The following is a 13,140-nucleotide window of genomic DNA, read 5'->3' on the forward strand; positions in this document are numbered from 1 at the left end:
GGAGAGATAATTTAAAAATTATTGGACTACCTGAAAGCCATGATCAAAAAAAGAGCCTAGATATCATCTTTCAAGAAATTATCAAGGAGAACTGTCCTGATATTCTAGAGCCAGAGGGTAAAATAGAAATGGAAAGAATCCACAGATCACCTCCTCAAATAGATCCCAAAAAGAAAACTCCTAGGAACATTGTCACCAAATTCCAGAGCTCCCAGGTCAAGGAGAAAATACTACAAGCGGCCAGAAAGAAACAATTTGAATATTGTGGAAAAACAATCAGGATAACACAGGATCTGGCAGCTTCCACATTAAGGGACCAAAAGGCTTGGAATACGACATTCCGGAGGTCAATGGAGCTAGGATTAAAACCAAGAATCACCTGCCCAGCAAAACTGAGTATCATGCTCCAAGGCAAAATATGGACTTTCAATAAAATAGAGGACTTTCAAGCTTTCTCAGTGAAAAGACCAGAGCCGAATAGAAAATTTGACTTTCAAACACAAGAATCAAGAGAAGCATGAAAAGGTAAACAAGAAAGAGAAATCATAAGGGACTTACTAAAGTTGAACTGTTTTGTTTACATTCCTACATAGAAAGATGATGTGTATGATTCATGAGACCTCAATATCATAGTAGCTGAAAGGAATATGCATATATATATATATATATATATATATATATATATGGACACACAAAGGGCGCAGTGTGGGTTGAATATGAAGGGATGATATTTAAAAAAATAAAATCAATTTAAGGGATAAGAGAGGAATATATTGAGAGGAAGAAAGGGAGACATAGAATGGGGTAAATTATCTCGCATAAAAGTGGCAAGAAAAAGTGGTTCTGTAGGAAGGGAAGAGGGGGCAGGTGAGGGGGAATGAGTAAATCTTGCTCTCATCGGATTTGACCTGAGGAGGGAATACCATACACACTCAACTGGGTATCTTACCACACAGGAAAAAAGGAGGAAGAAGATAAAAAAGGGGGGATGATAGAAGGGAGGGCAGACTCGGGGGGTTGGGGGGGGAGGAGGTAATCAAAAACAAACACTTTCGAAAAGGGACAGGGTCAAGGGAGAAAATTCAACAAAGAGGGGTAGGTTAGGAAGGAGCAAAACATAGTTAATCTTCTACAACATGAGTATTGTGGAAGGGTTTTACATAATGAAACGTATGTGGCCTATGTTGAATTGCTTGCCTTCTTAGGGAGGGTGGGTGGGGAGGGAAGAGGGGAGAGAATTTGGAACTCAAAGTTTTAAAAACAACAAAAAAAAGTTTTTGCATGCAACCAGGAAGTAAGATACACAGGCAATGGGGCATAGAAATTTATCTTGCCCTACAAGAGAAGGGAAAGGGGGATGGGAGGGGAGTGGGGTGACAGATGGAAGGGCTGACTGGAGAACGGGGCGACCAGAATATATGCCACCTTGGAGTGGGGGGAGGGTAGAAACGGGGAAAAAATTTCTAATTCAAACTTTTGTGAAAATCAATGCTGAAAACTAAATATATTAAATAAATTTTTTTAAAAAATCAATCCCAGATCTCTCTTTGGAGGACAGAGCTAGGGCCTTCAAATACTCACCTCTATCTGCAGCCCTGCATCCATAAGGGGCACAAGAAACAGAGAGGAAGTGGGTACAAGGGATGACAAGGGGAATGGGACTCTGAAGCTGATGTGCAGACTAAAGAAAAGAGGTTCAGGAGTGTACACTCATGAAGAGGCGATCACTGGTTGTGAAAATTTTAACCAGGTGGAGGACTGAAGTGAAAACACCTGCAAACAGATCCAGAAAACGAGGCTGGAAATCTTAAGAAAGAGGAAGAGAAGAAATTATAGTATACCTTGCACTGAGTGTGCCATATTTGTATTTCTATTATTTGTGTTTCAAGTGCAGTCTAGTCTAGTCTCCCTGTTAAAGCAGAAGATGAAGATGGTCTTCCTAGCATCCAGCAATCCTAGCAAACAAAAAGGCTTCAATGGGAATAAAAAACATCAGAGGGGCAGGGAGTGAGGTTTGACCCTTATCAGGACACAAGACAGTGACAGAGCACTACATAAGGGGCAGAGAGGAGGAAAAAGGCAGCTATAAAATCAAGAGCTTGGAAAAGAGATTCAAGGCTTTTCTAAGAAGGAAGAAGCTGCTGCCCTTCCAAGAATGATGTGACAGCCCCAGAAACATCTGCTTGTATGAAGAATGTTCTATACAAAGCCTGAACAGAAGGAAGATTTCCTAGAAATAGTGACATTCCCTGAAGGTTCTCATTTGCAGATGACATTATGATGACCACATACAGAGCCTGCTTAGTAAGACCAACGAACCCTCCAAAGAGATCAGCCCATCCTTCCAAATGGGTCAGAAAGTATACACACTACCAAGACGACAAAATGCAGTTGGATGGGCACCACCTCAAGTTAATCCATCAGTATATCAATCCTGGAAAAATGGGGCAGACAGCCGGCCAATGGGTTGAGTTCAGAACTGGAGACGAGGGGGAGGATCACACAGCAGGGTTCAATGATCCCATGCTGCTCCAAGCTACAAAAGCTCATCTTCCTAGCACTGATGTTCTGGGAGTGATGCTACCTAGCTGACTACTGATCATGAAAAACATGATCTAAAAAGAATGAAAGGTACAAGTGACCGAAAGACCAACGGAGAGGTGCACTGAGGGCTATGTAGGTAAGCTGCAGCATATGACCAACAATGATTCCCATGCAAAAAATTATGGAAAAATAATGATCACATCAAGGATAGGTATGACCAGAAGGGGCTGAGCTGGTCATGAAATAAAAATGAGGGATAGTGGAGAAAGTCAATACTGCTATCTGTGAAATCTTTAAACATGCAGAGAAGGTCATCGATATATGGGATAAATATTTTTAGAGTAATTTACAGAACTTGGACAAGAATCTAAAAGGACAAGAAGGAAGCAAAGGCTACCACCTGCATTTCTACAGGACCATCACATTAATGAAATGATACATCCATCTGGGTAGCAGACCTTGAGGGATAGCTAAAGAGTAGGAGGGAAACTATAACTGGAATATTATATACAAATGCTCAATACCTATTTCATGGATCAGGATGATGGGACGAGTACAAGCAGTGAGTTTAGATACCTGGTCCAAGGTATTAGCCAGAACCTTTGACTTCTGATTCTGTCTTTGAGACCATTTGGTAGAAGATGTCCAAAGAAAAACTTGTGGAGGGAAATACATCTGAAAATACAAGTTATGTGTCCACTACAGGCAAAGTGGTAAAAGAGAAGGGAATCTGGGAAGCAAAGTCAGCTAAAATGGAATTTTGGACATCTAGCTCATGGGTCAAAATCTAAGAAGGATAGATTTCTCACCAGAGATCAAATGTAGGTAAAAAGGCTAAAAAGAATTATCAGACATCATCAAACTCTATCCACTTTTTCTCAGCATTAAATATTCCCAGTAAAGATGTTTACCAGTTATATGCAAATATGATATAAAAGGATTTCAGGATCAAAGTGAATTTTTTAAAAAGACCTCAAGAGATTAACATAGTACCTTAGGGTTGTTTTTTTGTTTACAAAAAAGCAAAAATGACCGTGGGATGAAAACATAAACAGAACAGACTGAAAGACCTATAATATAAAGAAAGGACTCTTAAGCTAGGAGCCAGTCCATGAGCTTGTTTTTAAAAGATTAGTAATCCTATGTGTTTCATTTTATGTATTTAAAACCATTATTCTGAAAAGGGATCCACAGGATTTGATAGACAAAGGAGTCCTTGACACAAAAACAGTATTCAGCATTGGTCAGATTTGAAGATAATCCAGGAGGCCCACAGATTGTCATTAGGATCTTTGAAGGAAAGTGAAAGGAAATGGTATTATACAACTTAAAGGTAGCTAAAGAAAATGAAATTCCAGTCTTCAAATCTCTGTAAAGCTCTGGGACAAGCCATGGCACATAAGAATGGTAAGCAACCCTTCTCCATGTCCACGTAGGAATAAGGCTGCAGGTGAGGTATAGGGGGGTGGTTCAATTAAACAGTAATACAATTTTCTTGAGTAAAAGTTATCATATATCCTAACAGATTACTGAAAAAGACTGCAATTCTACCCTGCCTTTACAAAACAGAATAGGTTTTTTTAATTAATCTGGAATGATTTCAACGGGGGTCCCACCTGGAGATGATAAGCAGAGCTGGATGTTATCAAAGATTTTACTCTACTGGAATGTAACACATTCACTAATGTAGAGGGGAAGGCAACACTGTTGCAGGATAACTGATCTCCCTGCTTCTATCATCCAAATGAAAAGTGAACCAAACATAGAAAAGTTAAAGCAGGAAAAACATAGATATGTAAGTACTTATTAACTATGAGACCTTGGAGATGTCCTTACGGTCTCTGGGTCCTGCTTCATCTATAAAATAGGACTGTTAGACAGAATATCTGTAAGAATAAAGCTCTAATAGTCTACGCTGCCATAGGGGGGAAAATAACCCTGCCTTTGGAAGGTTTTTTTATTCTACCCAAACTAAATTGACTAAGTTACTCAAATACAGGTCAAATACAGATCTCTAAACCAGGTATCTTATCCATTTCAAACCACAGGAAAAAAATACCAAAACAATACCAAAAGAAGTTGTGTACTACTCACTGTTCCTTCATTTCAACATAATCCTCCTCATCGTGCTTTGCCAGGTCAGTTTCACTAGCATCCTCAGTATCTGAAGGAAAGGCAGGAGGAGGGATTAGTTGGAAGAATAGCAAATAGATATTTGGTATACAGAGTTATTTTTTAAAACTGTATGGCAACCTACAGCATGTAGAATGAAGTATACTTAAGAGTCATATTTTATGAGCCTTTTTAACTTGTATCAGGGCTCCCCTGAAACTCCTGGCTGCACAGCAGTATAGTCTGCCTCTACCTGAAAGGGCAACGTCCAAAACAGGGATCAAAAGTAACTTCAAGAACAGGAGTGCCAGGAACAAATCTGCCACTTCTAGCAGAAGCAACAAAAGCACTACACCAGGGACGATGGACTTTTAAATTGCTGACTAAGAACAATTCAAGAAAACCTTCAGTCCTTTAGGGAACCCACACCAGCACAAACATTCTTATCTCACACATGCCCATTATGAGCTAGGCAGAGTTCACATCAGACATTCAAAAGCAAAACACCAGACCCATCCATAATCAATCAACAAGCATTTATTAATTGCTTACTATGTGCCAGGCACAGTGCTAGAGATAAAAGTACAAAGAAATAAACAATCCTATGGACCTTATGTAGCTTATAATCCCAATATCTCTACTCATGTTCTGTCAAAGAGTGTGTTTGAGGGGATATTTGGGAGAAAGTTAAATTGGTTCACGTCATTGTGAATAATATCTTTGTAATTAAAAAAATGGCCAAAATTTTCTATAATCTCACCAAACCATCACTTTGTCCAAAGACTTCAGCTCTGACATCACTGCTCCCCCTCCTGGTCATTTAGATAAACTGTGTTTCATGCTCCAGGTAAGAGCACGCATGACCCTACTTGCAAAATCTGGTCTATAAAACCACAGTAACAATGTGTTTTGAGTGTTAGCCCAGCAGTAAAAGAAAAAGACAAACAGTGTTCAAGGCAGTCCTAGTATTGCCAATGAACAAATGTCCCTCTGGAAACAATCAAAGCCACACATCTCACAACCCAAATTCACATGTGCCTAAATTCTCTGGAAACTCAGGAGCAGTGAAGCTAATCAATACAACCAGTCACCTCAGCTTTCCTCCTCCATTTATGCACACACAGAGACAGCCACCCACTTCTGAGTCTCTTCTAACCTGGCAGCCAAGGCTCAGTAGTCCTCTGCAGCCCCTTCCTGCAGCCAGTTCAATTCCATTCATTTGGCCTAGTGCACTCTACACCCCCAAGTGCCTTCTAGCATTGCTCTCTATACATCACCAAAGGCATCTAGAACTTTGCCCTTGCCTTGATACATCCTGTTCCCTTCCCCCACCCTTTCTGGATCCAATAGCCTCCTCTCACCACCATCTTCTTTGCCCCTAGACTTTCCACTCTTGTGACACCTTACTCTCCTCTATCTACTCTACAATCCAGTGATAGAGATGTCCCTGGCAGATCCTCATACTCAGCACTGAGTATCCTAACTCCAAGCATTTTCACTAGCTATCCCCTATGCTAGGAACTCCTTCCCTCCTCATCTCTTATACCTTCTGCAAGAAGCCTCTCTTAGCCATTCTTTATCTTAGGGCATTCCTCTGATTATGCATCTTGTTTGTTGCTTGCATAGCTCCCATTAAACCCAACTCCCTGAGAGGAGGTCCAGTTTTTTGTCTGTTTTGGTTTGTTTTTCTTTTGGTGTTGTTGTTTTGTTTTTTTGTAGGGAGAGGATTCTTGGTATCACTAGAGATTAGCACAGTACCTGGCACATAAAAGGAGATTAATGAAACATTTGCTGACTAACTGACCCATTCCCCCTCAGGTTTCTGTTACTTCAGGTTTCATTTCAATTAACAATAATTATCTAGAAATAAGCAAGATCCCTACTCACAATCTATTAAGAGGAGACAAGACATCGACAAATGATAACTGTGATAAAAAAAAATTGGCCATATGCGTCTAACAGTGATGTGGGTAAAAATGCATTAAGGGAGGATCCCGCCATGAAGAATGATGGGAGGAGATGGACCCATCTAAGGAAGAGTAGGATTTCAAAAATAACAGGGTGAAGGGCTTGGAGAACTGAAAGATCAATCAATAAGCATTTACTAAACACCTAAGTGACCTTAAGGTGCTAGGCTCTCGGGATTCAACTACAAAATCCTGTTACTCCAAGGCCTCAAAGAATTTGCCCCAGATAATCTTTGGATAAACAGCAATCAGGATTTAGAGACAGAAGGGTACTTAGGAAACATTCAATCCAACTTCTTCATTTTACAACTTAGAAAAATGAAGCCCTTAGAGGTGCAGTGAATCTACCCTCAGAACTCAGGGCAGGGTCTTTTTCCATCATACCAACAATCTCTATCACATGCCTAGTCTCTGCATGTCCCCATATGTAAAAGAGGAGCTTGGGCTTACCTCAAACAGTAATTTTGATTACAATAAACTATAAATTACTATAGAAATGTTATTCAAGTAAGTCCATATAGTTGAGAACAGAGTCCTGGACTTGGACTCAGAAGACTTAACTTCAAATCCCAATTGTGCTACTACTAGCTACCTCTCAGCCCTTGGATAAGCTCCCCCCCTCCCCTAGTCATGTTAAGCCCTGGCCATCTTCCCCACTATGCTGCCCACTATGTATCTCTGATGGTATTTAGCTGGCCCCAGACCTGACCCCAGTTGTCTCCCTGCCACACACACCCCCCCTCCCAGTTCCCACCTCTTGTTCTGGGACACTAACCAAACCAACAATCTATTCCTGGAAAGGACATGACAAAAATACTTTCTAGTGAGCTCTCACCATCCCAGTAACTTCTTCACTAAGAGGTAAGGGCAATGCAACTTAGAATTATAAGAAATGAACTCAAATTCTACTCTACCACTACCTGGGACCTTGGGCAAGTCACTTCACCTCTAGGCCTCAGTTTCCTCATCTGTAAAATAAGGTTGTTAGGGTTGATTCCAGGCCTAGATCTATGTCTCTCCTCTGAAATGGTCTCCAGGTTCCATTCCCCTTTAGGTATTCTCTCTCTTATCAGAATAAAAGCTCCTAGGGCAAGGATAGGGCTGGCTAGGGGGAGGCGTCATAGTGCCCAGAGCAACAGGTCTGGAGTCAGGAGGACTCATCTTCCTGAGTTCAAATCTGGCCTCTGACACTTAGTAGCTTAGCTGTGGGACCTAGAGCAAATCATTTAAACCCTGCTTGCCTCAGTTTCCTCAACTGTAAAATGAAGTGGAGAAGGAAATGATAAACCATTCCAGTATCTTTGCCAAGAAAACCTGAAAAAGGGTCACAGGGTTGGACATGACAGAAATGACTGAATAACAAAGACTTAAAGGTTTCTTTTAGCTCTAAACCTAGGGAACAGTAGCAAGTGTCTCTGAACTCTAATTAACAGAGATGTCTCAGCCATCCAGCAACAGAGGTAAGACAAGAGACAGAGATTTTTTTCAACAATCCGGCTAGCAGCTTCTGTGGGGGTGTAAGGTTCACCCACAGCCAGCACCCGGAAAGCTGCCAGCAACACAGGTTCTTTTGATCTGCTTAACTAAGGAAAGCAAGGTGAAGGGGTTGACAAGTTTACTTTAACCCAGCATACAGATAGCATTCACTTAGTTCAGGGGAAAAAGCCAGCACCCTAAACTTCAGAACAAAATACAAACAAATTACAAATATCAACAGACAGACCCAATACAGATTCATAGTTACCAACATCTAGATTCAGCCCAGGAGCTCAGAACAAGGGCTAGCCCAGGGTCACATGCACCACCACAGCTGTGAGTAAGAGAGCTCCATAGAACAGACAGCCAACCCCTGGTTTTTATATCTTTTTCAGCATCGGGGGTGAGTCACACATGCGACTCACCCACATGACCTAGAATTCTCACAAAGAGGCAACTTAAACCCATGTGGTCTAAGAGCCTCTGCTCTCCCAGACATGTAAACTAGGCCCTCCCTGGAGTTAGCCCCACCTTGGGCCCCACCTTAGTTGCCAATCCACACCCAGTAAGGTTTTACACCTAATAGGGGTTTGGGCCTGGGGCTTAGCACCTAGTAAGACTCAATGAAATACACTAAATTACTCTCAAATGGAACAAAAGCCAAACTATTCAAGGGCACTTGTTGAACTAAGTGCTAAGGAGCCCATTTTGCCTACCAACACAGGTACCAAAAACCAGCAAGCAAAAAGTCCAATGTGTGTGTGTCATACTAGTACTAAGCCATACTAGAGACACTACTTAATTTGAAATCAAAAAGGGTTCTAAGTTCAATTTACAGTTTGGCCTTTTCCTAGCTGTGTGACCTTAGGTAAGTCACTTAACCTGGGCTTCAGTTTCCTCATCTGTAAAATAAGGGAGCTGGGCTGATAATCTCTGAGGTCACTAAGTGCTAGCTATTTCAGTATTACAGCTCTAGTCTCCGTGATCCTACGATAGCTTAGGTCCCTTCCCCCAGATTCTAAATCTAGGAATCTCAGAATTAGAAAGATGTTCAGAGAGTACCAATGAATAAAAATTCTCTCTACATCATAACCAACAAAGAAACACCAAGTGTCTTCTAGAAGACTGCCAATGTTCCAGATTCTGGAGGCTAGAAGAGAAGTCATTCCACTCCTGGAGATCTCCAGTCACTAGGAGGTTCTTCTATAAAAGCTAAATTTGCCTCTTTACAGCTTTTACCCATTACTTCAGATTGCTGCCTTTTGTGGCCAATGATTGCTAGTTTATATATAGCGCTTTAAAGCTAAGGTTTAAAATAAAAATGCAAAGCCAAATAATAACACTTCAAGGGACATGCTATTACTATACAAATTTTGCAAAAGAGGATAGTGAGGCAGGCAAAGGTTGAATGACTTGGCCAGAGTCACATACCGACCGAGTGTCAGAGACAGAATTCAGACTCAGGAACTGACGTCAAGTCTGTGTCCTCCAGTGCAACCCTCTGACTGATTTCAAATTTTACAGAACAAGAAGTTTGGGTTCAGCCAAAAAGGCCACACTTGAGGACTTAGAGGGCCACATGTGACCTTGAAGCTGAAGGTTCCCCACCCCTGCTATATCCACTGTGCCACCTAGCAGAAGAAATCCACTTCCAAGTGAAAGCTCAAGTATCAGAAATCAATTTATTTATTTATTCACTAAGCATTTATTATACATCTTCCCACCAGGCAAGGTTCTAGGGATTTTTTGGATTTTGGAAATGACCCGTATAGAGTACTCCTGTGGGTGATACCTCCTTCAACAATGGAAACAAATACACAGCTGCAATGGGTCTCCTGCCTCAGCCCCTAAAAAACGTGAGCTCCTAGAGGGCAGGGGCCCCCAGAACCGGCCACACACAGCACACCACAGACTGTTCCTACAACCTAGTCTTAAAGCACAGGGAGGTTAAGTGACTAGCCAACGGTCACAGAGTCAGAGCAAGGCACCACTAGACTTCGATCCTCCTTCCTTCACCCACCCTCTGCAGGCACAGCAAGAGGCCTCTCCCATGTGCCAAATAACAACAGCTAGCATTTACTACTATGTTTGAGGCGCTTTACAAATATTATCTCACATGTTTCTCACCACGACCCTGAGAGGAAGATGCTATTATTATATTCCTCTTTCAATTCTGTTCAGTCATTTTCAGTCGCGTCCCTCATGACCCCATTTGGGGTTTTCTTGACAAAGATCCTGAAGTAGTTTGCCATTTCCTTCTCCAGCTCATTTTACAGATGAAGAAACTGAGGCAAACAGGGTGAAGTGACTTGCCCAGGGTCACAAGCTAAGAAACGTGTGAAGCCAAATTTGAATTTAGCTCTTCCTGATTCCAGGCCCAGCGTTTTACCCCCCGGGCCGCCTAGCTTTTATTTTTCTTATTTAAACGTTTCCCGTGGTTTTTAAAAATTATTTTTACTGAAACGACATTAAAGCCTTTGACCTGAAGAAGCTTATATTCTTAACACTCCTTGTCACTCCAGAAGCCAGCACACAGTGAGGGCTTCATAAAGGACTGTGGAGGAACAATTCTACCCAGGGAAATTATGTGTTACATACGATGTATACAAAGTAAATACTTTTCCTTCGGGGGCCTAACTTGTCGCAGGAAGAAAATACCAAAGTAAATACAAAATAATTTCAAGGGAGACACTGGCAACTGGGGGAGAAGGGCCCAGGAAAGGACTTCACCCCGGGGATCACGCCTCCCTCCCCCTTTCCAGCCCCCTTTTGTGTGCTATCTTCCCCACTAGAACCGAAGCTCCCCAGGGCAGACGGTGTTTGTTTCGCTTTTAATAGGATTCCAAAGGCTTGGCCCAAGAGCCAGGCAAATAGTGAGCGTTTAATAAATGCTTGTTGACGGACACCGAAAGTGGCCGTAGAGTTAAATGGGTAAAAACTAGGGATTCTAAAAAGCCCTACGGAAAGGATGGGTCTCAGTTTCCTCTGCTGTAAAAACAGGGAGTTGGGATGATATGGTCTCTGAGGTCCTTACTCGGCTCTAGTTTCCATCCGACGGTTCTCCAAGATTAAAATTTGGCGAACTCCTTTCCCCTAAAAGAGCTCTGGCTTAGGTGGCGTCTATCAATATTTACCATGTCAAAAATAAAAAGTTTTGCCCTCCCCCTCTCCCGTCCCCGGACCACACTTTGAGAGCGGGGGGACCCAGCCCACAGCGAGGAGAGCGCACCGCGGGCGTTGGGCCCGGCGTGGGCAAAGGCGCCGAGGCTGGACGCCCGGCTTTCTCTGCCGCTCTAGTTCGCTCACTCCCCTCCCCCGGCCCGGCGGGCGGCACCTTCGTCGGACTCGCGGCCGCGGCAACTCCGCTCGTCGTCCTCGGCGCTCTCCAGCTCCTCCTCCTCCTCCGGGTAGTACTCCGGTGCGGGTGGCGCTCCGGCCGGGGCCGGAGCCAGCAGCCCGGCCGCACTCATGACGCCGCCGCCCGGGCCTGGGGCTGCGGGAGGTGTCGGCCTCGGGCTCAGAGTTGCCGAGGAAGCCCAGGAAGCGGCCGCCTTGGCCTCGGCCGCCGCCGCCGCCGCCGCGCCGCCGCCGCCGCCGCCTTCAAGCTCCACCCCCGGCGCTCGCGCTCGGCAACGGGGACCTCGCGCGACTGCTTCCGGGTCACGGGCTGCCCGGCGCGTGCCTGATCCCGCCCGTTCCCTGCCCCGCCCCACCCAACCTAGAAAAGAGAAGCCCCGGCCCCTCACCTGAGTTCATGACGCCTCTCGCTCCCTGCTCTGCCGCGTCGGCGCCGACGGCTCCCGCAGCCCCGGGGGTGGGGACTCATGAATATGCATGAGCAGGCGAAGCCCGCGGTGCCCCGCCGAACTGTCAAGACCCCGCTCCTCCTCCTGCTCCCAGCCCCTCCCCGTCCCTCCCTCCTTTGATTTCCAGGACGTTCCTCCCCAAGTAGCCACGAGGCGGCGCCGGAGCCCGTGCGGCTAGTCACGGTCAAGATCACCTCCACGGCCTCCTCTCCCACCTCGCCCCCGCGGCTCCAAGTTCAAATGCTTACAGGCCGGAAATTAGAGGGTGGGGGGAGGGGAGATGGACCCAAGGACGCCAGCCCGGGCGAGTCTCTCGGACTCCCTAGGGGACCGGGAGTAGCCGCTCCCGGAGCCTCCAGCCAAACACCTCTTTCCCCATCCGTAAAACGGGCACGCTGATTCCTGCAGCACCCTTCTCCAGGGGCTGCGGCGAGCTTCCAAAGGGACGCGGTCAGTTGCTTTTGGCAAACCTCCAAGGGCTAAAATAAATAAATAAATGCTATCATTGATGATTAGAATAGACCTGCGGATAGACCTGCGGGGGGAGGCGGGGGAGAGAAGGTGCCCCGAGAAGTCCAGGTTAAGAATCCCAGGTTAGACGCATACGGGTCTAAGATCGCTTCCAGGTCTGGAGGTCTGTGGAGAGCTGGAAGGGACCTTAAACACCGACTGGGCTGACGGGGCAAGTATTCAACTCCTTCTGTGTGCCGGGTACTAGGGAAGACAGGGACACGAGGGAAACAGTCGCTGCCCTCAAGAAGCTGACTTTTTTGGGGAGAGGATAACCAAGTTCCCAGCAAAGTGAACGGAGGATGTGGTGTGACGGTGAAGGAGCCTTCCAAAGAACAACTACCAAGTTCCCGAGTCCAGTGGATGGAGCACCAGGTGGGGAGTCAGGAAGACCTGAGTTCAAATGTAACCTCAAACACTTACTAGCTGAATGACCCTGGGCAAGTCATTACCTGACTCAGTTTCCTCATCTGTAAAATGGGGATCACAACAGCCCCTCCCTTCCCATCCCCCTGCCTTGTGAGGATCAAATGACATAATTGTAAAGTGCTTAGCAAAGTCCCTGCCTCACAGTAAGCGCTACATACATGCTATCTATTCTGATTGTTGTTATTATCATTATGATTATAATTGGAAGAGGAAGGTGCCCAAGCACCCACCAAGCAGGAAAGGCATCTTGAAGGAGTGTCATTTGTGACCTTCACCGAAAACCACGGATTCAAAGA

At 44.7% G+C, this 13,140-nt stretch overlaps 1 protein-coding gene across 1 annotated transcript in view; it reads right to left on the minus strand.

Moving 5' to 3' along the window:
• The window catches only part of SUDS3 (SDS3 homolog, SIN3A corepressor complex component), a 47,571-nt gene extending 35,914 nt beyond the window's left edge, over positions 1-11,657 (minus strand). Inside the window, exons 1-2 of the mRNA XM_036760573.1 lie at positions 11,434-11,657; positions 4,639-4,708 (exon numbers count right to left, since the gene is read on the minus strand). Of these exons, the coding sequence (XP_036616468.1) occupies positions 4,639-4,708; positions 11,434-11,569 (206 nt within the window). The 5' untranslated portion in view covers positions 11,570-11,657. The remainder of the gene's footprint in view (positions 1-4,638; positions 4,709-11,433) is intronic.
• Between the last annotated feature and the right edge of the window lie 1,483 nt (positions 11,658-13,140).

Source organism: Trichosurus vulpecula, chromosome 1 (genome assembly GCF_011100635.1).
Source record: "Trichosurus vulpecula isolate mTriVul1 chromosome 1, mTriVul1.pri, whole genome shotgun sequence".
In the NCBI taxonomy this organism is placed as follows: domain Eukaryota; kingdom Metazoa; phylum Chordata; class Mammalia; order Diprotodontia; family Phalangeridae; genus Trichosurus; species Trichosurus vulpecula.